At 44.6% G+C, this 24,434-nt stretch overlaps 1 protein-coding gene across 1 annotated transcript in view; it reads left to right on the forward strand.

Annotated features, from left to right (window-relative positions):
- The first annotated feature begins 5,573 nt into the window (after nt 1-5,573).
- Nucleotides 5,574-24,434, forward strand: part of SARDH (sarcosine dehydrogenase) — an 850,014-nt gene continuing 831,153 nt past the window's right edge. Inside the window, exon 1 of the mRNA XM_086921071.1 lies at nt 5,574-5,713. Coding sequence (XP_086777197.1) covers nt 5,627-5,713 — 87 coding nt within the window. The 5' untranslated portion in view covers nt 5,574-5,626. The remainder of the gene's footprint in view (nt 5,714-24,434) is intronic.

Consider the following 24,434-nt stretch of genomic DNA (forward strand, 5'->3'; position numbering starts at 1 on the left):
CTGGATTTGCAGAGGCCTCCGGTGAAGCGGTTTGGACCTGTTGATGAAGAACACGTAATTTAGTGGTGAGGTCATGCAAGTAGTCAATCAGCATTGGGTATGGGATGTCAGAATACTTTTTAGGTCGAGGGACTCCCCAGACATTGGCTGGGCGCCCAAAAACGACCTCATACGGACTAAGACCTAAACGAGAATGCACAGTAGTTCTCGTGCATAAAAGTGCCAATGGTAAGGCATCAGGCCAAGCGAGACCCGTGCTGGCCTGAATCTTTGCCAATTTGAGCTTGAGAGTGCCATTATAGCACTCTACCAAACCTGCTGACTGAGGGTGGTTTGTCACATGGAATTTCTGCCTAATACCAAGACCTGTACACACTTTCTGCATAATTTGGCCTACAAATTCACTCCCATTGTCACTCCAGACAATGTATTCTGGGTCAGAAAAAAATCCGCTCTGCGCTGATGGTTGACTGCCTCGCCTTGGGACCCCTCCAGCCCTTCTCGGCCCCACTTGCACCATGCTGAAAGGAGTCCAGCAACAACAAATCCTGCAGCAGCAAGCCATGCAATGACCTACAGAAAAAAGTAAAAATAGGTTTTACTCATTCTCAAAGGTAACATTTATTAGCAGGAACTCAATCCCATTTTTCCTGCCCAGGTTTCATGATCAGAATTGTATTATCATTGCTCGTGGCAATCACTTCAGCCTGTTCAGGGGGTTGATTGGGTGACTGAACCCACACTTTGGCTCCTGGATTTTTGTCAGTTGAGCCGAAAACTCCTTTTCCACGTAAAGTTAAGAGTGTTGGGGCACTCCCCTTCCTCACCAGCCCTCCTAGAACGGGCATGATGACCAACTGAGCAACTCTGTCTCCGGGCTGGACTATTAAGTCCTTTCCGCCACTATTCAGCAGGATAATTTTGATCTCACCCTGATAATCAGAATCATTGATGCCACCCAGCACCTGGATGCCTTTTAAAGCTAGTCCAGATTGAGGGGCAATCAGACCAAAGTGTCCTAGTGGTATTTGGACACCAATTACAGTTTCAATAAGAACAAGGTTTCCACATTTTAACACATGCTGTTTTAGAGTATGTAAATCAAGACCAGCAGCTTCAGGAGTCGCTCTGTGTGGAGCCAAGGCTCCTGGAACCATTTCAAAGTAAACAATCGTGTTGGTAGCCGGATGAAGCTGAACATTAACAGATGGGGTCAACATTCGCATTAAAGGAGTTTCAGCATTGGTCTTTTATTTAAAATGTGTAATGCGTCAGATAAATGATCTCTCCAATTTTTTAAAGAACCATCAGAAAGCTTTTTCAGTTGAATCAATCGAACAATGAGCATCAACATGATAAACAGTAACAGTACTCTGGGGAAGCATATCCCACACTTCTTTCCACAGTTCTTTTCCACATACTTCCTTTGCATGAATCATCCATTTATGTGCATGCCATGTGGGAAGCCATGTGGCTAACCCATTGGCAGTGGACCATGAATCTGTATAAATATGACAAGTTCCATGTAACTCTTGTTTCAAAGCTTGGTAAACAGCGTAAAGTTCTGCAAACTTACTGCTTTTTCCCTCACCAGTCGTGCTCAACAATTCCTGAGTAACAGGATTATATGACACTGCTTTCCACTGTCTCTCTTGCTCCAACATACCTGGCTGAACCTTTCGTAAACCACACATGCTTTCTATCCTCCACGGAAAGATCGATAAATGGCTTACCCCACTTAACAGGAGATTCCTGTACTATAGGTACATTGTACTCCATGTCTGTCTCTCTGATCGGCACCTGCGCCACTTGCTCATATAACATCGCTGTGCCTTTAGGACCCCCGAGCCCTATCCTGTATGTACCACTTCCATTTAATCACACTGGCTACTTGTGCTTGGCCAATTCTATGAGTTTTAGGAGAGCTCATAACCCATTGCATTATTGGAATCTCAGGTCGTAAAACAACGTCATGTCCTAAAGTCAACTGTTCAGTATCCACTAAAGCCCAATAACATGCAAGCAATTGTTTTTCGTATAACGTTCACCAGCGCCTGGTAATTTTTTTGTCCAAAACCCCAAAGGTACTTTCGTTCTGCCTAGTTTTTGTCATAAACTCCAATTAGAATATGGTCCCTGTACAGTCCTATTCAGATCAACATCACCATCTCACACCGGCCATAAATCCAAAGCATGCTGGATAGCCTATTTCGTCAATTCAAATGTCGTTTGCTGCGTCTCACCCACTCAAATGTATTTTTCTTTTGTGTGACTTTGTACAAAGGGGCCAAAATTTGACTCAAATGGGAAATATGTTGTCTCCAAAATCCAAACAAACCATTAAATCTCTGAGTCTCTTTCCTATTTCGGGGCACTGCAAATTCATACATTTTCTGTCTTACCTGAGGAACCACTTCTCGATTTCCCTGATGCCACTTAATTCCTAAAAATATCACACTTTGTGCTGGACCTTGTAATTTATCAGGATTAATTTCCCATCCCTTGCTTTGCATATGTGTTACAATTTGGTCTAACTGATTTTGTACTTGTTCTTGTGTCTCACCTTGTATCATAATATCATCAATGTTGTGATAGATTTGCACTCCAGGAATTACTAACACCTCATCTATATGTTCCACCACCAGCCGGTGACATATCTTTGGACTATGTAAGTAGCCCTGGGGTAAACTTCGAAACATCATTTGTCTACCACACCATGAAAAACTAAATTGTTCCTGACATTCGGGAGCTATAGGGATTAAAGAGAAAGCATTAGCAATGTCAATTGTCGCATTGAAGAACCGGGTTTTCAAGTACCCAGCGGCGCCAGGGACACGCCCGAAGTCCTCTAGGTTCCCTTGCCTTGGTATACAGAGACACGGAATACTTCTAGGTGGCGTCAGAGATCAAATTTATTAGCTGCAGCTAGTAGCAGAAATCCCAGCAATACAACACGGTGTACAACTCAAGAAACTGCTCAATTTTACTAAGGCGAGACATCCCTATTTATACACAAAAAGGTACATTTAAAATGCACGCCCCTGCACCAAAATTCAACCAATAGAAAATACATGACATCATACAGCATCATACAGTAAAGCTAATTTTACAGTGTCCCAACCCACAAGTTAATATTTAGGCATATCTAAATAATAATCTGGAAGGCCCGCACAAACCCTTAATTGAAAGCGTAACCCATGAAATGAAGAAATAGTCAAGAAAAGTAGTTTCAGATAATGTGCCAGATAACAGATACGTAAAGAAACTTAAAAGTTAACAAATGTCTTGAATAGTGATTGGGAAAATTAAATAACGATCTTGCAGGGAAATTGGCTTGGCAGGGTCAATTCCAGGTTAAAGGCCAGCTTCTGAAATGAACTCCAGTGCACAAAGAAATCCTTGGTTAATGTATATATATATGATTCACAACAGGTCAGACTACTTTGCTCACAGACTAACTTCTGAGGCCTACATAAAAAGTAACACCAGATGGCAGTCACAACACATGGCAAAAACCCATGTTTCAGAAAAGAAAGTTTTTAAGGAAAGAAACCATTTAGATATTGTTTAGGATAAGATATGCGCAAGGAAACTAAAGGTTAACAAGGTCCTGAACAGAGATTGAAAAACTCAGACAACGATCAGCTAGCGAAACTGGTTTTGCAAAAGGTCAGTTTCAGGTGAAAAGGGTTACTCTCTCTGCAGTTCATTCAGAGTCAGAGAAACCCAAATTAATATATGCACGAACTCAGAAGGCAAAGCCACTTGTTCGTTTGGCCTACTTCACTGGCCTACGTGAGGGCAAGACTAAAATGCAGTCAGGGTTGAGAATTTCAGAACCACAGCATACCAAGTCCCTGCATGTCGATACATTTTCTCTATCAAAGTAACAGTATCAGAGACGCCAACAGTCAAAGGTGGTGTATGTTTATTCAGTTCGCAGTAATCCACTGTCATGCACCATGAGTTGTCACTTTTGCGCACCGGCCATACGGGATTATTCCAAGCAGTAGTAATTGGAATCACCTCTCCTACATCCATTAAATCATGAATTGTGGCACTGAACTCTTTGTGCCCACCGGGAATTCTGTACTGTTTCATAGAAATCACTTTAGTTGCCTGCGGCACTTTCCTTTTTACAGGAGGAATTTTCAAACAACTTACTCTCACAGCATTAACTGAAATGTAACGTTTAGATCCAAACTGATAGTATCCATCATCCAAACAAAGTCATTCCCCTCAAAATGTCAATTTGATAATATATTCAGAAAGGGGCCCAATCAACACACTTTATTCTCTTTTTGTATTCTTCCACTTTTTAAAACGACTTTAGTTTGCACTGCCAGGGTCTCTTTACCACCTAAACCTGTGATTGTAAAATATTGTCCTTTAAATTTCTTAGGATTTCCATATATTAAAGTGGCCTACGCTCCTGTATCTACTAGGGCTCGAGTCCTCTGTACATTATGTTTTTTCCAATAAATCTCTATATCTACATAGGGTCTATTGTCTTTGCGAGCCCAATTCTGTACCAGAGTTTGACCTATTTTCTAGTCATCTTTGTTTATTCTGTGCCCAGGACAAATCAGGGTAAAGGCTTTCATATCGTCTAGGAAGTACATCCAGCACATCCTCCTCATATGCTCTCTCTTCGGGGTATAGGTTTCCCATGTCCCTATCATTCTTCACTCTACGATCTGAGGTTCTCTCCCTCTCATTCCTTACTCTGTATTCCGGTGGTCTTTCCCTTCCATATCTCACTTGGTATTCTGGAAATTTCTCCCTTTCGTTCCCAACTCGGCGGTCTAAAGATCGTTCCCTCTCATTTCTTCCTCTGTATTCCGGAGATATTTCCCTTCTCCCGCTATATGTTTCATCGTCACTATTGTCCGATTGTCTTTGTCCTTGGTCCTGTTTATTAACTCTCCTGCTCCCTTCTTTTTGGTCTAAACCTCTTTTTTGAAACATTTGCCACAGATTTGTTGTAGGTATTCCATCTATGACATCTCACTTCACTCCGTCATCTTATGTGCTTGGTCTAAGAAAATTGAGGTCTTCATTACCTTTTCCTTCAATCTCTGTATCGCATCTCTCAAAGTATACCAAGGCTTCTCATTCACTGGCCAATCTGATTCTGTTGGGTATTTATGACTACATCCAATCACAGCCAATTGTAACAAACTAACCTGTTCGTCATGTGCATAATTTCTGAATTGTTCTTGAACCGTTGCATCTGTACTCAACGTACAAAATGTCACTGCATCTCCTTGATCTAACATCACACCTGCAGCACCCAAATCATAGATGTGAACCATCCATGTAAGTAAATGCTCACCAGGTTTCTGCCGAAACCTGTCCAAGATGTAATTTATCTCTTGTTGTGTGAAATCCTACAAACTGTCTAAAGACACCCCCTGTGGGTATTGTGGACCACCCAGCAACTTTCTGAGGTGTGTCGGCTGCGCACGGACCTGTCTGCGCCTTCTAATTTATCATCTTTTTGCGTTCTAACAGGCCCCTCTTTTCTGTTATCTTCCTCACCCGAACCTGAAAACTCAGAAGAATCCCAAATACTTCCATCCCACTCCTCAGGATCCCAGTCGAGTCCTGCCTTTGCAAAAGCCATATGCACCTTCCTCTTGTTAACACTTCCTCTCCTGTTCCTTTATCAGTACCTTGCAATACGTATCGCAGCCCTCTCGGCTACGGTCTGGTAAGTCTCTAGCTTATCTAATAAGAATTTATTTTGACATGTTAACAACGTAAAGGCATTCTTTGCTTCAACATATTGCTCTTCAAACGTCCTACACTTGTGCTGTAACTGTACATATTTCTCATGCATAATCTTGTTAGCATTCAAGAGAATCCAACCGCTCCTCCCTAATATAGAGAGTTCTTCTCCTTTTTGTATAGGCACCTTTTGTAAGCATGAAACCACCTGAGCAGGTTCAGCTTCCAATAAACAAGCATTCCAGTTTTCACTCAAATCAGCACAATTAGCCAACTCATGGGCCAGTACTCCATACGGAGTAATTTCCCATCCGGGAATCTCAATCAACAATCGGGAGTCGGCTTTCATTTTTTTGGAAAACATAATTTATTCCCCTTAATATCCACCCGTCGATCCTGTTCGTGACGCCAAAATGTTATGGCCCGATTTTTGCCAATAATCAGGTCACTCAGGCACATTCTCCCTCAGGACCCAAAAATACAACACTCTACAATACTCTACAATACTTACTCAAGGTAGGAATACTACTTATACTTTGTCTCTTACTGAGAGGTATTCTACAATAAAAATCTTCCTAGCGACAGGCGCTGTGCATAAGGCAATTAGCCGATCCTCTCTGCTACAGAATACTCGCCTAGGAAGAACCACATACAACAAGCACAGTACCTCTCACCACAAGAAAAAAAGAAACCAATTGTTATATCTTGGGGTGTATTTATTATTGGTATAGTAAGCACTGACGTTAAGCAAGATAAAGTCGGAAACCGAAAGGGACATAATCAAGCCCTACTTTGTAGCCTATTCTAACGTGGCATGCCTACACATCACTATATTATGCTGAAATATGCTAAATAAGACCAAGATGGTGATGGGCGACGGTCATTATCAAGCTATTTATCCACATAAATAGCACATTCATAACACACGTTTACCACAAGGAAGTTTTTGGATTAGGGAGTCGTTAAACCTCGGCCGTATTTATTAACATAAAATTAAATCAACACTTTTAATATAATATTAAAACAACACGCAGAAACCCATTACATTGATTACTTGGATAGGTACAGATGTAATTTTGCTAATCTTAACATATCTCTAATACAAATATATTCCTATCCAAATCTAAAAATAACATAATCAATAATCATAACAATAACCTTTCATTTTCTGCGTATCCCTATATTGAGCCTCCGGCAAGGTCACTAACTGGTCAGATCCTTATCAAAATATTATTATGCCTGCACTCCAACCGGGATGCGCATGCGCAGGGGGCCTGTTTACCGTGAGGGTACTTCCCCCCCAGGTCACCCCCATACGCCCTTATGCCCGCCCTCCAACCGGAGTGCGCATGCGCAGAGGGCCCATTCCCCGTGAGGGTACTCCCCACCCCCAGATCACCCTTGTACGCCTTGTAAATTATCTCCATAAGGGGCCTTTGCAGTTATGCACCGTTTACATGCGCCATTGTGCATGTCCGGGGTGGCCAAGCAACCTACAGGAAAGCGTAGCTCCCCCTCCCCCGCACCCATCCAGCCAATCAGCTGTAACTGCCCCTGGAGTTCTATGAGAGACCACTTGTCCCTCCCCATTGGGCGACCCTATTAAAGAATGGTGCTGCCCTTTAAGGACCTTAAATTTACTGTTCACCAATCATGACCTTACCGCCACAGGCCTGCATAGTTGCCCGACTATCAGGCCCCCCCCAAAAAGCTCACTGAAAGGTCATGCCCGGTCCCTATACACAACTAACTAGGTGAAGATTTAATTCCTTAATTTATACAAATGGACGCCATCTGTTTAAGATGCTCGACTCCCCCCAGATGCACCCCTGGCTATAGTCTGCAGGTGTACAAAAACCCTAGATAGCCTCACCAATCTGTTAGTAATTATTTTACTGAGTGGAACAATGCCCTCACAGACTCACTTCCCCCCCCAATGGAATCTCTGGAGTCTTCGTGCCAGGGTGTACCCCGGGCATAGACGTGTCAACCCACCCACTTTAGTGATTAATGTTTTGACCATCCCCCTTTTACCCAGGCGTACCCAGTCACCATCCCTCCCATGTGCAGGATATTAATGCTAGGGCTGGCTTACTCAGAGGAAGTTTGACCTACAATCTTGGTACAACTAAATGCCCCTAATTGACAGCAACATGATGCGGCCGATAGACACGTTGCCCCAGACGAGTATTCCTTACAGTCTTGGAACAACTAAATGCCCCTAATTGATAGCATCACGTTGTGCCGTTTCCCGTAAGCCTATCCTGGAATCCGTGAACCACCTACACCTGACCATTATTGATCTGGTATGAGCTCTGTGTAGGTTTATCCTCTTACTACGGAGCATCCCAATCCCGCGCAGTGTCTGCTATGATGGCACCTGCAAGCACAAGTGCCGTAATGGCAGAATACCGTTTCATGACATGAGGGGGTCAGGTGTTGCAACCGCCCATTACCCCAGGGTTTGGTCAATCTGGGAAGGCATACTCCTGTAAGGCAGCGTACTGCTGAAGTATCACGGCTGGCAACAACAAATGGATGACAATGGATGGTTAACCCCATGCACCATTATGACGATGGATGCTGTGCTCACAATCACACAGTGCAGGCATTGACTGTCCAGGTCCAGTGAATTTTTGTGCTTTAATTGCCTCAATCGCGCTCCCCTGACAGAAAGCTTCAATTTATGTTGTCTAATGCTTTTTTGCCCGCTAAAACGTGGCTCCAGCACCCTCGCGCCACACCCGCGCCTTCCCCAATCCCCTTGCACCCTTGCCCGAGGAGATTACAAGATAAAATTGGCTCAGAAGAAGCATACAACACTCCACACAAAACCAGTTAAGCCTCTAATCGAGGCTAAATAACTTTCTTTTGCGTACACCTTTCATTGAAGAAACAGAGACATTGAAACACCAGGAATTGAACACCTGACTTTGAGAGTAAGAGTCTAAACGACGGTAACCATTAGCCACAGTGACACTCCAGGCTAAAGTGCTGTAATCCCCAACTAATGAGGCTGCTAGCCACATGCACCTTTCTCTGTCAGCTGAAAAAATATTACAACACTGCGAGCTATCCTCAGGCAGCCCCAACCCCGCTTTCAATGCGCTTGTTCCGCTACGCTTGGGCACTAGACACTCGCTCTCCACAATCTCCCGCAACCCTGTTTAAAGTGCAAACACGAGGAGATTACACAATGGAAAAAAGCCTGCCCCCACCGCATTTAATAGAGCGAGCGGTGGGAGAGGCGAACTCTTGCTGAAGAGGGGCAGGCTCTCATATTACACTCGTGGGTGCAATACGGACTGGCTTTCCCTCAGCTGATTGCACCTGGTCTCTCACCTTCCACAGCTGTACTTAGAAGAACCGGGTTTTAGAACCCAGCGGCGCCCGGGAAAATGCCCGAAGTCTTCGAGTTCCCCTGTCTTGGCAAACAGAGACACGGGACACTTCTAGGTGACGTCAAAGACCAAGGGCAGATTTATGAAGGACTTGCGCCGCCGGTGCGTCACTTTTTCCCATGTTAAAAATGACGCACCAGCGGCGCAAGGCCTTCATAAATCTGCTCCAAGTTTACTGGCTGCAACCAGGAACAGAGGTCTAGGAAGCACAACACGGATGGTTCGTCAGAGACTGCACAATTTAGTAAAGCGAGACATCGTCTTTTATGCCAAAAATCACATTCCTGACTAGCATCAATTACTTACAAACTATCCAATCACGTAGTGACATTTCAAAAGTATCGCATAACGACAAGCCCACTTTCAGTTGTTCAGCCCACCAGAAATGACAGGGCAAAATCCAACATTCCTGCTCGGACAGGCCAGACAAACCCATAATAAAAGGACCTCAACCCAAACCATAAATAGGCCATAAAGGAAGGAACAGAACAGATGAGAAGCAAGATAGAAGGGTGTGTGCATGTACCATAAACTCAGCAATGTCCTGCTCTTTGATCTCAATCTGACCGGCTGCCTAACAATGAACTGGCTCAACAAGGTCATCCTCGGGCAAGGGAGTCAGTTCGTTCAGGTCACACAAAAGTTATGTTATGTTATGTTATAGTAAGTTTATATAGCGCACGGCTACTCTAAAAGAGTGTCCCGGCGCTTTCCACAGGCAGCTCAATGTAAAACAACATAACAAGAAAAAAACAGATACAGGAAAAAAAAGAAAGGCCCACCAGAAAAAACTAGAGATTAAAAAGCCACGTCTTCAGGCTCTTCCTGAACTGAAGCAGATTAGAGGTGCTAAAGAGCAAGCTAAAGAGTGTACGTGTCCCAAAGACTCGTTCGGCCGCAGTCATCGGCCTATGTGAGGGCAACCACAAAATGGCTGCCGTACACAACCTTAATTAAACAGGTTCAGAATCACGGAACCTCAACGCGCGTTGCTCTATTCATCAGGTTCCAAAACGATTACTGATCAATCCGAGCACCTGTGTTCTAGCGTAAGAGCAACTCTGCCTGGTAAGCTGAACAGGTGCTGAAATACTGCCAAACTCTACTGAATGTGGGCATCTACGACCGCTATTATAACTTAACCGCTAAAACTTAACCGCTACGTGGACAGGTTCGCTTTTAAACCAATTGTCGCCATTCGAGCCCACATACAAATAACCATTGCGCTTAACTTGCCCCCGGTAGCGCTCAACACTTTTTCTATATTTGCCTTATCAAAACAGCAGCTACGAAAATTCTGCAGCTTTAACCCCCGCAAGTGTGCCACACGGAAAGACCAAGCGCTTGGGTGCCCGATGCTTACTGCACTGCAAAGTGCCCGACTCCTCGAACTGCTCCTCGAAGACCGGATCTGCTGGCCCCTTGCTCTCTGTGCCTCGGTAAATCCCGGCACAGAAGAGCGCACGCAGTGAAGATCACCCGCTCTGTAGCCCATCACCGACTCCTCCGCTCCACCGACTTGTGGGATCAGAAGAAGACGTGCAAAAGAAGCCTCCCCGACGATCTCCCGGGCTCATGAACTGGCGGCCTGTAGAAACATGAACAAGAAATTAAAATACAGCCTCCTAGCGAGCCTGGTGTCCTTAAGAGCAGGCTGTGGGAGCAGCGAGTAAAGAGTTAGACTCTGTAGTTCCGTAGTTTGAGGGTCAGTGGTTCGAAGGTTCCGAACCCATTCAATAAAGGTCATCGGAAAAATAGACGATTTTGGTGTCAGCGGACCGCAAATTACGAATGCGGTTTGTACGAGTGTTTTCGTCTAAATCGATCAATGAGAACACTATGTATTCAGGGATTTCGTTTGAACCCTCAGGTTCCATTTTGTGTACGGCAGCCATTTTGTGTGGTTGCCCTCACATAGGCCGATGACTGCGGCCGAGTGAGTCTTTGGGACACGTACACCTTAGCTGACTCCTGAATGACCTGGCCGAACTGACTCCTTTGCCCGAGGCTGACCTCGCTGAGCCAGTTCCTTGTTAAGCAGCTGGTCAGATAAAGATCAAAGAGCAGGACATTCTGAGTTTACAGTACACTGCACCCACCCTTCTATCTTGCTTCTCATCTGTTTCTGCTCCTTCCTTTACGACATAATCACTGATTTGGGTTGAGGTTTTATGATGGGTTTGTCTGGCCTAATTGAACAGGATATCGGAATGTGCTTGGTCATTTCTGGTGGGCTGGACAACGGAAAGTGGGATTGTCGTCATGCGCTAATTTTGAAATGTCACACTATGATAGGTTAGTTTGTATATAACTGATACTAGTCTGTAATGTGATTTTTGGCATAAAAGACCATGCTCCGCTCATTGTATTTGTGCAGTCTCTAGCGAACCACCCATGTGTGCTTCGTAGACCTCTGTTCCTGGTTTCAACCAATAAACTTTGATCTTTGACGTCATCGAGAAGTGTCCCGTGTCTCTGTTTGCCGAGGCAGGGGAATCCGAAGACATCGGGCGTTTTCCCTGGCGCCGCTAGGTTCTAAAACCCGGTTCTTCAGTTGGCGCCCCATGTGGGGCGACTTCAGCGGTACCGGTCCAATCCCGAAGATCGTGAGGAGCTTCGTGTGGAAATTCTGGAGGAAGGCCTGCCACTTCATCGACCCCTGTATGTCGTCGTGGCCCGAACGTCTTTGCTGCGAGGTACCCCGGTTTCCGACGGCTACGAAGGACTGCTGCCCTGACTGTCACCCTGTCTTGGAGCCATAGACGATTTGTAGAGCGAGACGATAGATGGGTTTTCTGGTGATGCCATCGACATTTCAGTTAAGTATGAGTGGAGCGTCTCCCAGTCCTTAGTTTGTTTTGGTATCCCTTCGTGGATCGCTTTGATTTGGTACCTGCAGGCCCCAAAGCCGAGGGACTCGTGTTTTCACGAGGCTATCGTTTTGAGATTTCCCTCAAAGTTTGAAGCTAGACTAGTGAGCAACGATGCCTGGTTTTAGGAGATTTGGAAAGATATTTGGTTTTGGTTGTACTAGGGATTCCCGGTTGGAGGATTCGTGCCCGGTTCCTCCGATTGGAACTCCGACCTATGAGCTCTATGTAAAACATGGCATGGGCCCCATCGGTTATAATGACATCTGGGTAAAATATACGAGAAATGACGGTGTCCTACAGTGGCCCTGTTATGGTAGCTTTGAAACAGAGATTTTAGACAATCTCGAAGTTAAACTGTTCAAGAAGAAAGCCCGCCCGGCAATGTTTGACTCTTTCCGCATATGGCGCAAAGAAGCCAAACAGAAAGAAATTAAATTAGCGAAGAAGAATAAAAGAGAACGAGGTTTGTCAATGGTGCAAGCTGCTATACAGTTTAGGGATAATGAGGAAGAGCAAGAGAGCGAACAGATGCTTAGGGTTAGGAAGTTAGCGGTAGATAAATGCTACCCAGTTTTGCCGTCTAAAGAGCAGGAAGAAAAGAAAGACCTTGCGAAAAATCCTTTAATGTCGCATCTACTGAGTTCGCCACCCCCTTATGCACAGAATGCTACGGCACCACCGCCACCAGTTGTAGTTGCGCAACCTCCGGTTGCTTTGCCACCTGCGATTCCTCCACAGCCTGACCCTCTTCCGTTGGCTACTGTTCCTTTGGTGCAGCCTTCTCAAGGGCCACCACCTTTGCTACCTTCTTCGTCTGCTACTCCTACGCCTGTTTTGTCTCCTCCTTCTGTTCCGACTTTTGCTTCCCCTAATGTTGCTCCATCTTCTCTTATTCTGTCACCTTCTTCTTCTGCTAGACAAAGAATGACTGCTGCAGTTACTAGTATCTTTTCTCCTTTGTTGGGATCATTTGGTATGTCTCCTGTTGTTGAGCGTAGACAATCGCGTAGTCAGTTGCCTGATACTAATGAACGAACGGTGTTGGATCACATGGCTCGTAAATGATTTACGTACTCTACACAGTATGATCTTGAGGGTATTATGGATGTTTTACATCAATGGGAAGCGCCTAAGCAACGGTACGTCTTTGACATGATGTGTGCATTCCTTTTTGAACAATGGGTGAACGAAGTAGGACAAGCTCCATCTGAGTTGTACTGAATACGTTCTGAGTTTGCGAAAGGGACCATTGAGGGTCTTTCGACATTGAGAAAGCAGTTGCGACGTTGCTGTCATTTCGGAGTGCAACTCCTTCTGAGCAACTGTTTGAGCCTGATCCATCAGTTAGGAGAAATGCACGTCAATATCCGATGCGGGAGGTTCCTCCAGTTTGGAGACCTCAAGATGGAAATGTTGCTGCACACTTTCAGCGTGTTTGGGTACATGTTCCTTGGAAACGTGCTGAAGTTCTAGCTATCAAGCAGTCTTTGCCTGATCCGTGCAAAAATCCAGCAGGATATTATAAGGAGCTCACTCAGACTGTGAGTTTGTGTATTATGAATTTGGCAGACATCGACATGTTGTTTGGGAATGTTGTTCCACAGCCTATTTGGGGTAAGATTCGTCACACAGATCATGCACAGGAATTGGATGAGTCATGGGTTAATCTTAGAGATGCCGATAATAGACAAATAGGTGGCGCTAAGCCTGAGGATTTGATTGCTGACCTTCCTGGTAGGATTATCAATTATATGAAGACTCTGATGCCTGAAGTGCGTGTCAATTGGGACAAGTTGTCTGCGTGTAAGCAGAAGAAAGATGAAACTGTGTCCGACTTATTCACGCGGTTCGAAGAGACCTTTGTAGATCATAGTGGTCAGGACATGGCTACCGAAGGTGGCCAGAGATTGTTCGTCGACAAATTTGTTCATAATTTGCTTCCAGAATTATGCAGTAGACTGAAGGATTCTGAGAGTGCTTGGGCTGTTTCCACGTCAGCGCAGATTTTAGCTACGGCCCAGTACTATGAAAATAGAAACAAGGATGAGATAGAGAAAGAGTATAAGAAGACTAAGGCATTGAAGACTAAAGTTCTTCTACAACAAGCTTATCCACCCCGTAGTAATAAGCCCCGTAGTAATAATCCACGTGATTATCAGCAGAATCAGCAATATTCGAGAAACTTACAAAGGAACGAGTCTTCTCCACAGCGTTTTCCGTATGGGCCTAATCAGTGTGCGTATTGCAGAGAAGAGGGCCACTTCAAGAATAGTTGTCCGGTTTTGTTACAGCGCACGAATGGTGTTTCTGGGGTGAGAGGTCGAGTTGCTCAAACCGCTCCTAGACGTCGAGGTCGTGGTCAGAATGCATGTCCTTTGCCTCCACAGAATTCTATGAATAGCTTTGATGTATATATCTAAAGATCGACTTCCACTTGAATTGTCTTCCCTCCCTGATTCTCTTTGGGCTACTGGTCCGAACGATGTAGGCCTTTTAGAGATTCTGCCATATGTTGTGACACTGAAAGCAAATGCTAAGTTACCGCTCATTCCACAGTATCGTATCTCGAGTGATGGTGAGCGAGCACTTTTGGCGATCATTTATGCTCTGATTGAAAAGGGTGTGATTGAGGAAACGAGAGGTAATGTGTGCAATAGTCCGGTTTTGCCTGTTCTGAAGAGAACTGATTCTTTACAGCCTCCTGTATATAGGTTTGTGATCGATCTTCGCAAGGTGAACAAGATTGTTGTTCCGCAATTTCCTGTTGTGCCTGATATCACCGCTTTGTTGACTTTGATCCCGCCTACAGCCATGTGGATTGACTTGAAGAATGCTTTCTTCAGTATCCAGATTGCCGTGGAGAGTAGAGATATTTTTGGATTCTCTTTAGGAGGATGAAATTTCCGCTTTAAGCGCGCTCCTCAAGGCTATTGTGAGAGTCCATCGATTTATAGCCAAGCTTTGAAAACACAACTTGATCTGTTGGTTTTACCTGATGGTGCTGCCCTTATTCAATATGTTGACGACTTGTTAGTTGCTGCTGACAATGAAGAGATTTGTAGAGAGGCTACTTTGCCGTTGTTACGCCATTTGTCTGATTTCCATCACAAGGTTTCTCTTTCGAAGTTGCAATATTGTCGACAAGAAGTTACCTATTTAGGTCGCCTCTTATCGAAGGTGGGAAGGAAACTGACCCCAGAAAGAATTAAAGCCTTTGCGAAAATGAGTGTCCCTACGACACAGAGAGAAGTACGTGCGTTTTTGGGTATTACGTCGTACTGTAGATAGTGGATCCCTAATTTTTCCTTGTTAGCGAAACCTTTGATAGCTCTTACTGTTAAGGATACTCCAAATCCTATTCCTTGGACTGACGAATGTCAGAAGAGCTTTTCCGAATTACGCAACGCGTTGTGTTCGGCTCCTGTGTTGGGTACTCCCGACTACAGTAAGCCTTTCACATTGTACGTCTACGAAAGAGAGGGATGTGCATTGTCAGTGTTGACTCAACAGTTTGGCGATAAGCAGTGTCCATGTGCTTATTTTTCGTCGACTTTAGATCCGGTAGCTAGAGAGTTGCCAAGTTGCTTGAGAGCTACAGCGGCAGCGGCTGTCTCAATTCGACAGTCTTCTGGTTTGGTTATGGACAATACACTGATTGTGATGGTTCCACATGCAGTGGATACCTTGTTGAATCGTACCAAGACACAGCATTTAACTAGTGCTCGGTTGTCGGGTAGGTTACGAATTGACCTTGTTAGCGAGTCATGTGCACATTAAGAGATGCAACACGTTGAATCCAGCCACATTTTTGCAGATTTCAGCTGAGACAGATAGTGTTGAAGAACAGCATGATTGTTTTCTTAGAACTGAGGAAGAAATGAAAGGGAGGATAGACCTTAGGGATACTCCCCTTCCAGAATGTGATGGTACTTTGTGGGTTGATGGTTTGTGCTTCAAGCTGCCGAATGGTGATACGACTGCGGCATATGCTGTTACGACTTTGCATACGATTGTTGAAGCTGCACGTATTCCACATAATTCAGCGCAAGCAGCAGAGTTGATTGCATTAACAAGAGCATGTGTGTTGGCGAAAGGAAAACGAGTGATTGTGTACACTGACAGCCAGTATGCGTTTGGTGTGGCTCATAGTTTTGGACGTTTGTGGCGAGAGCGTGGGTTTCTGACTTCGCATGGGACGAAAATCCAGCATGGCCAGTTGGTGAATGAACTCCTTGAATCACTTACTTTGCCATTGCAAGTAGCGATTGTGAAATGCAGTGCCCATAAGAAAGTTACGGATGATGTTGGTCGTGGTAATGCGTTTGCAGATGAGGTCGCGAAAGAAACTGCGAGAAATGTGATGAGCCGAATGTATGTTGCAGGTCCGGCGAGATGGGTTCCGGATAGAAGTATGTGTGAAGATACGATTGAGAGTGTGAAATTCATTCAAGCTGAAGCTACAGAGAAAGAGTTGAATGAATGGAGAGAGAGTAAGGGTAAACTGGACTCGAATGGTTGTTGGATTGATTTGTCTGAGCATCAAAGATGGTTGTTACCCGATGCATATGTGCTTCCAGTTGTTACAATGGCTCGTGGGATGGCACATATTAGTGTGAAAGGGATTTGCAAGTTGTTGGCTCCTGTTTGGCAGAATGTAGGAATTGCAAGAAACAAAAAACACACACTGGGGGTCTACAACTGGGCCTAATATGCTCCAGGGAATAAGCTGGCAAAACGGCTGCTCAACAAGTCAGGGGACGTTTGCCAATGCTGTGTAACAACAAAGTTTACGGGGTATTAACAAAAATGACCTGTGCGAAAGGGATTCACTTCAAATATAGACCAGACCCATACAGAGAGAAGTAGGATGTCCATCAACGTCAGATGTAGATCATGTATTCTCATTTGGCCATCCAAATAGGAATGGTGTGTCCCATGATCATTGGGACTAAGCCATAACCTAAACTGGTCTGGGTCTCGTCTCCAGATGTAGTGAAGACCATATGAGGGAAAAGATCGTGATGGAGTCCAGTGCAGTGCAAAGAAAATGTGTAGTGAGGTTAAAAAAAGGGTAGTGAATCAATACCAAAGCTTTAATATAACTTGATCACTCCTTTAATAAAAACAAACAAGAACAGTGCAAAGATGCAGTTTAAACAAATAGCTGCATATATACGGCCAACATGTTTCAGCCTAGAGGGAACCAAATCCTGCGGCTTTCTTCAGGGCCACAGTCCTTAACGTTTGCTACTGCGTGACAAAAAGGTAACAGATAATGATTAAATTAATTAAAGGATACAACTGTGTCGTGATCAGTATCTTTCGAAGCCTCTGTATCAACCAGTGTCTGTATTATCTATTGATGAAAACAAAACAAAAATATTATATATGAATCTCAACAGGATTTGCTTACAGGTCACTTTTCTATACTGCAAAATACTATAGCTTGATTCCTTCATAGTACTAACCTGTGTTGTACAGGGAGTACACCTCACCTCTCCTGGATCCTGGCTCAGGATAATTTGAGGCCCCGCTCTAAAGAAGGTGAAAAAAGGGGATAAAAGAATAGTATAGGATGACAAGTAACTGTTGTATCTCCTAACTATTTAGATTGATATCCCTTTGGACTTTACACCTTATCGAGCAAAAACTAAATCTCAAAACTGGTGAACACATAGGACCCAGTCTCTTACAGTCAGCAAGAAACCCATCCAGCTCTTCACTGCTGTCTTAAATATTCAGAAATATGTCTCATCCGGTTCTGGTGCTAACTGTGTTGTTAGTTAAATCTGAGGGTGAAATGAGAGTAACATTCTCTCTGTGTTTTTTTTATGGACTAATAGATAAAAAGTCCCTTTAAGTGTCTGTTATCTCTAGTTGGAAGGTGTAACAGAACAGGAAAAGCAGAAGAAAAAACAGCGTGCTGTTTTATTCAACTTTGAAACAGCTATTGCCTCTGCTTATCATGCTGATCAAAGTATCTGAAGTTAGAGGGTGATGGTAAATACTCCTCTTTGGATATTAAATAAGGGAAAACTCTCAGTAATAACAAAGGGGATAACTGACCCTCCCTTTCTGAGTCCATGCAAAGTAAATAGCCACCAAACGAAAAGGAGAAAAGCTCACAGGCTTACCTGTCCGTCGTTGCCTCAAAGCTTCCAACTGAGCTTAGAGGGAGGCAATGAGGGCAGGGAAGCGTTTCCGTTAAATATAGTTTGAAAATGGGCGGGGCTTCCCGCCGAAGTTGCGTGATTAGTGATTTAAGGCTACTCACTTGCTGCTGCGAGAAATGTATCTGGCTAAGAACGCAATGCAGATACAATCACATCTTAGGTTAACTTTTGTGCTTTTAGGCTCACCTCTGAAACGCTGTGAAATTCAACTCGTGTCTGTGCTCTCAGCTCCGTTGACTCTGCTCCCTCGCGAGAACCACGCGCCAGAACTACACAATCGCGTCATAGCGCGAGGAAATGTAGTTCGTGGTTTGTACTACTGCCTGGCACTGTGTAAATCAAACGTTTATGGGAGCATAATTATGAGTGTACACCTCTTAATTAGAGACTTGTTCTGTGAGGCCAATAAATAATTATTATATGGCACAGACAAATGAAAAATGAAAAAAATTAAACAAAAGGGAAGAAAAGAAATACAACAGCGCGTCGAAGCGCAAGCAATTGTAGTTCTTAGATTATGCTGAATGTTGCAATACTTAAAATCGATAGAGCGTGTGAATACAGAAGTTCTCCCTTCCTATGAATTAACCTGCTCTGTGAAGCCAGATTATTAGGCAAGCGTCTTATTCATACAAGGAAATAGCGCTCGTAGTTCTCTGAGTCAAAGCACGAATCTCTATAAAAATGGGCACTAGAGTCTTATTTGTTGAGTGCTGCTAAGGGCTGTCAGATATCTAAAAAACTAGCTATACACCGTGCCAGGCAGGATCCCTAAATCAACTGGATGGAAAGAGGATTGTACCCGCATCGCTGGCTGTTTGGCACTATGTAGAGTTGTGACTGCAGGCGTTCATGTGCACCCAGGCTGGATAGAATGTGGTGCTAGAAACCCATCTTTGAATAGTCCGTCCACACACAAGGGTGTGTATCATGTCATGCGTGTCAGGGCACTACAAAAATATATATGATCCTCCCTTTAATTCAAAGCTGTCCAGGGTATCTCATCATTCAACCCGTTACTGTCAGAGGCCAATCTGAAGACCCACCTCTGTTCTTTGAGAAAGAGAAACCTAGAGACATCAGTAACATGTGGTGCAACATAGGGTTTCTCCAAAACGGTCCAGGTAAATTCAGTTTCCTGGTGGTTACAATCCAAGAAGTGTTTCGACAGTTTAGATACGTTTTTTCTGCAGCGGAACAGAAAAAATGTGCAGAGAATCTGGTTAAGAACTGTATGGTGTGTCTGATGTACAATCCTGGCTGGTCATTTTGCTCCTCCTACGTATCCGTTCGAGGCTTTGCAGCTAGATTTCATCCACATGGAGAGGTGCAACAACCTGAAATATGTGTTAGTGGTTGTTTGCTCTTTTTCTAGATGGGTGGAAGCCTACCCTTTGAAGGACAATACTGCCTTGTCCACAGCGAAAGCCCTTATCAAAGAGTTTTTTCCTAGGTTTGGATTGCCGAGAATGATCTGGAGTGACAATGGGAGTGAATTTGTGGGTCAAGTGATGAAGAGAGTTTGTGAGGGATTAGGAATAAGGCAGAAGTTCCACGCTGCAAATCACCCCCAATCAGCTGGTTTAGTCGAGTGCTATAATGGCACTTTGAAATTGAAATTAGCCAAAATTCAAGCGAGCTCTGGTTTGCAATGGCCAGATGCTTTGCCCTTAGCCCTTATGTCCACGAGAATGACTGTGCATTCGCGAATGGGTTTGAGTCCGTGTGAGGTTGTGTTTGGCCGTCCGGCGAATATTTGGGGGGTGCCAAGACCGACGAAGTTCAGTGAGATCGAACATTCTGTGTTACTTGAATATTTGTATGAATTGACGGCTAAACTGCGTGTCTTACACCAACAGGTTCACAATAGTTTACCACAGGCTTCCGAAGATCCAGGTCACGCCATTGAACCTGGTGTATGGATATTCGTGAAGAACTTTCAGCGGAGCAAGAACAAGCAGCCCCGCTGGACAGGATCGCACCTGGTCCTATTATCTACACGTTCTGCATTTTGAGTGCAAGGCAAGAAAAACTGGATCCATGGAGTACACTGTAAACTGGCTCCGTTGCCCTTACCGTACGACCGGTGGGTCCAAAAGGGACTTCCAGACTCTGAGACTGAAACCGTGCCTCGTTTTCTGCCATTCAGCGATGCCCGTTTGATTGGAACGAACACTGAGAAAGAAAGTGACGATCTGTTGCAAGAAGCTGTGCCTCCTTTGAACCGTTTGAACACTACTGAACCTGAACTCTTGTTTAAGGAACAGACATTGCCTGGAAAAGACCGTTATAATTTGCGACCGAGAGTTGCAGGACTAATAAATAAATAAAGTTTTTATGATTTTTTTGTTTGCAGGTTAACTCTCCTCCGAGGAACTACTGATTTTTGTTTTTCGAACCGCCATCTGGGTTCAGCTGTAGGGTCGCAATTGACAAGTCTTTGGAGTGCAAGCCGGAGACACTAGGTCGAAGGTTCTGGTTGGCCTAAGGGAGTTGCCCTGGGCTGACAGAGGCATTCCTTAGCACGGAACACCCTACCACCGCGAGCAGCATATTTAGTGAGGATGGAGTTCTTCGAGTTGGAGAGACCTGTCGAGACAATAAGTCTTAAGAGCAAGATATACAAGCTAATGACCCAAAAAAGATTTTTAATACTGTGTTTATTTATGCTACTGAGTTTAATGATATTTTTAATTGGTTATGTGACATTTTCTTTTAAAGTGACGTTTATGCCCACTGTGCAACCTACACCTCCTCCTACTATTTCTTCTCATTCTTTTCATCCTCTGCCCGAACATGAAGTAGTTAGAAGATTGTAATTTGCCAATAATTCCTTTATTCAACTTTTGCACCAACACCAGCTAGTTATGAACACGACAAATTGTTGGTTTTGTGGCCTAATGCCCCATACGACCGGTAAAGGTATTCCGTACTTGGTTTTGCCTTTCAGCCTTAATGGTTCTATTTGGGCATATAGAACGATATTCATTTATGCCCACAGTGTCTATCCCCTACATTCACCGAAAGAAAATCCGAAGAATAGTGCTTTAGCTAGAGGTATAGTCGACATGGTTAAAGGGATTAATGCTGTTGAGACTAATCCGAAAGATGAGAAAGGACCATATAGTGGTTGGGACGTTACTGGATATGGAGTTAGTCTGAGTGTTAACCAGCGAGCGAAAAGTTCTCCACCGATTTGGATAGTGCCCCATCAGGGTCGCTATTGTCTGCAGGGTAATGGCAAGAATCCGAAAGCTCAGTTAGGGAAGACTGTCTGCACTGAGACTTATGTATTTACGTCTCAGACTAACCCAGCGTTTCTAGCAGCTAAGGGTACCTATTTTGTTTGCTACAACAAAGTGTATACATGGTTGCCCCCTGACTTTTCGGGCACATGTTTTGTTTCTTTCCTGTTGCCTCCCACTTTTACAGCTGCAGCAGATTACCATAAGACGAGAGTTGCTAGAGGTGTCTTCAGCCAGGAAGATACTGCAGGGTAAGAGTTTCTTTAAGGGTTTTCTGCCGTTCTGGGGACCGATGGCTAACAGCAGGAACATTCGCCAGTTGACGAGAGTGGTTGAGTCCACCATAGTCGAAACTGCCGGTGCCCTTAGTAACTTGACTGCTGAGCTCCAGTCGGATCGACTTATGACACTTCAGAATAGAGTTGCTCTTGACGTCATACTTGCAGACCGAGGTGGAGTGTGTAAACTGATCCAATCGAGCTGCTGCGTTTTCATTCCAGACAACGCTCCGTCAGTCTTTCAGGCCATTTCCAGACTACATAAGATCTCCGATTCTGTACATCTAGACAAAGGAGATTGGTCATTGATGGGATGGTTTTGGGGATTGATATCCACTTGGGGATGGTAGATTCTGATGGTCATTGGGATGGTCTTAGCTATCATTTTCCTGTTCTGTCTCTGTGTACAGTGTGCTCCCGCTATTTGTGGCCTTTGTGTTACTTCGTGTGCGAGGAGACCTGTCCCGAGAGAGGTACTAAGTACTAGGATGATGCAACAGCAACATATCGATGATCTGGTGGATATAGATCCAGATTCAGACTGACATGGGCTTGGGTTTGTTACCTATGTAAGGGCAAAAGGAGGGTCTGTAGTTCCGTAGTTTGAGGGTCAGTGGTTCAAAGGTTCCGAACCCGTTCAATAAAGGTCGTCGGAAAAAGAAGATTTTGGTGTCAACGGACCGCAAATTAGAGTGCGGTATGTACGAGTGTTTTCGTCTAAATCGATCAATGAGAACACTATGTATTCAGGGATTTCGTTTGAACTCTCGGGTTCCATTTTGTGTACGGCAACTATTTTGTGTGGTTGCCCTCACATAGGCTGATGACTGTGGCCGAGCGAGTCTTTGGGACACGTACACCTTAGCTGACTCCTGAATGACCTGGCCGAACGGACTCCTTTGCCCGAGGCTGACCTCGCTGAGCCAGTTCCTTGTTAAGCAGCTGGTCAGATAAAGATCAAAGAGCAGGACCTTCTAAGTTTACAGTACACTGCACCCACCCTTCTATCTTGCTTCTCATCTGTTTCTGCTCCTTCCTTTACGACATAATCACTGATTTGGGTTGAGGTTTTATGATGGGTTTGTCCGGCCTGATTGAACAGAATATCGGAATGTGCTTGGTCATTTCTGGTGGGCTGGACAACGGAAAGTGGGATTGTCGTCATGCGCTACTTTTGAAATGTCACACTATGATTGGTTAGTTTGTATATAACTGATACTAGTCTGGAATGTTATTTTTGGCATAAAAGGCCATGCTTCGCTCATTGAATTTGTGCAGTTTCTAGCGAACCACCCGTGGTGTGCTTCGTAGACCTCTGTTCCTGGTTGCAACCAATAAACTTTGGTCTTTGACGTCATCGAGAAGTGTCCCGTGTCTCTGTTTGCCGAGGCAGGGGAATCCAAAGACATCAGGCGTTTTCCCTGGCGCCGCTGGGTTCTAAAACCCGGTTCTTCAACTCCGCCGCTCCCCAGCCTTTTATTTTAACCCAGGCCAGGCCGGTTCTAACCGGACTAGCGTTAGTGTGACGTGTGCCCCGGGAGTGATTACAATCACTTCCGTGGCATACTCCAACGGAGACCACTCGTGTGGGCATCGGGGGCTGGCACGACCGCCATACATGCGGCGTGTCCGATGATGGCCCTGCCTTCTTATTCTGTCCATCAACTGTTGTTTTTGCATTTGTCGCCCCGAGTGGGACGGGTGAGTCAGACGTGAGTCTTGTGCTCTCCATGCCACTGGAATCAAACTATCCTGGCTGATGAGGGCTGAAAGCCTGAAACCGGTCTTAGGCTGCTTCTTTCCAGTCCAGCGAGGACATGGCTTGGCAGTTTGGGCTGGACAGTTCCCATGGGGCACAGGGTCAAGGCTGATTTGCATATGGCTGCGTTCAAACTGGAATGGCATGGTGCCCAAAAAAACTATGGATTTAGGCCCATATCTCTGTACTGGTGTGAATGTATGACATTGCTCTGCATTCTGTCCATCAACTGTTGTTTTTGCATAGAGTGACCAGGTGGGGCAATGTCACGGGACAAGACTTTTCCAAGAGTATAACTCCCAGAATGTACTCATTTGTTTCAATTAAAACCCAGAACTAGAAAATGTATGTACCTAAGTGTAAATCCAGTACTTGTATAGCGCACAAATCACCCCTGAAGGGGTATCTAGGCTCTGGGGGCCGTTGGGAAGATTAAGCATATTGCCCAGAGTCGCAAGGTGCTGGGCAGACCCCTGCCGTGGGAGCCGGGGATCGAACCATGATTCCTAGCATCCAGCGTCAGTCGCTCTGGCCACGGCGCCACACCTCTCCCACCTGTACCTGAGACAGGTGTCCTGGTGCTCCACCTATAAATTACATGTAGAATACTTTAAATTTAGACGAGTAATAAAATATGAAGGCATGTCTGTATTTTTGAAAGTGGTTCTTATACCTCCAAATGCTTTTTTTATTGTATGTATGTTCTTCTACATGTAGAGGAACATATATGTAGACAGCTATCGTGTAACACCATGTTATGCGTGACAGCTAGCAGACCGGGCTTCGTCTCCAATGGCAACATTGACAGCTGTTTTTTCTAAACAAAACTACAAATCCCAGAATGCAATGTGTTATTGACTCATATACCTGACGTTGTTACACGACAGAGGTCCTCTGTAAAAAGTAAGTTTTTTTTCTCCAAAAAGCTATAATTTGACGTTGGAAGGGAGCTCGTGTACCAAGCAGCACACACAG

The sequence above is a fragment of the Lissotriton vulgaris genome, chromosome 5 (genome assembly GCF_964263255.1).
Source record: "Lissotriton vulgaris chromosome 5, aLisVul1.2, whole genome shotgun sequence".
In the NCBI taxonomy this organism is placed as follows: domain Eukaryota; kingdom Metazoa; phylum Chordata; class Amphibia; order Caudata; family Salamandridae; genus Lissotriton; species Lissotriton vulgaris.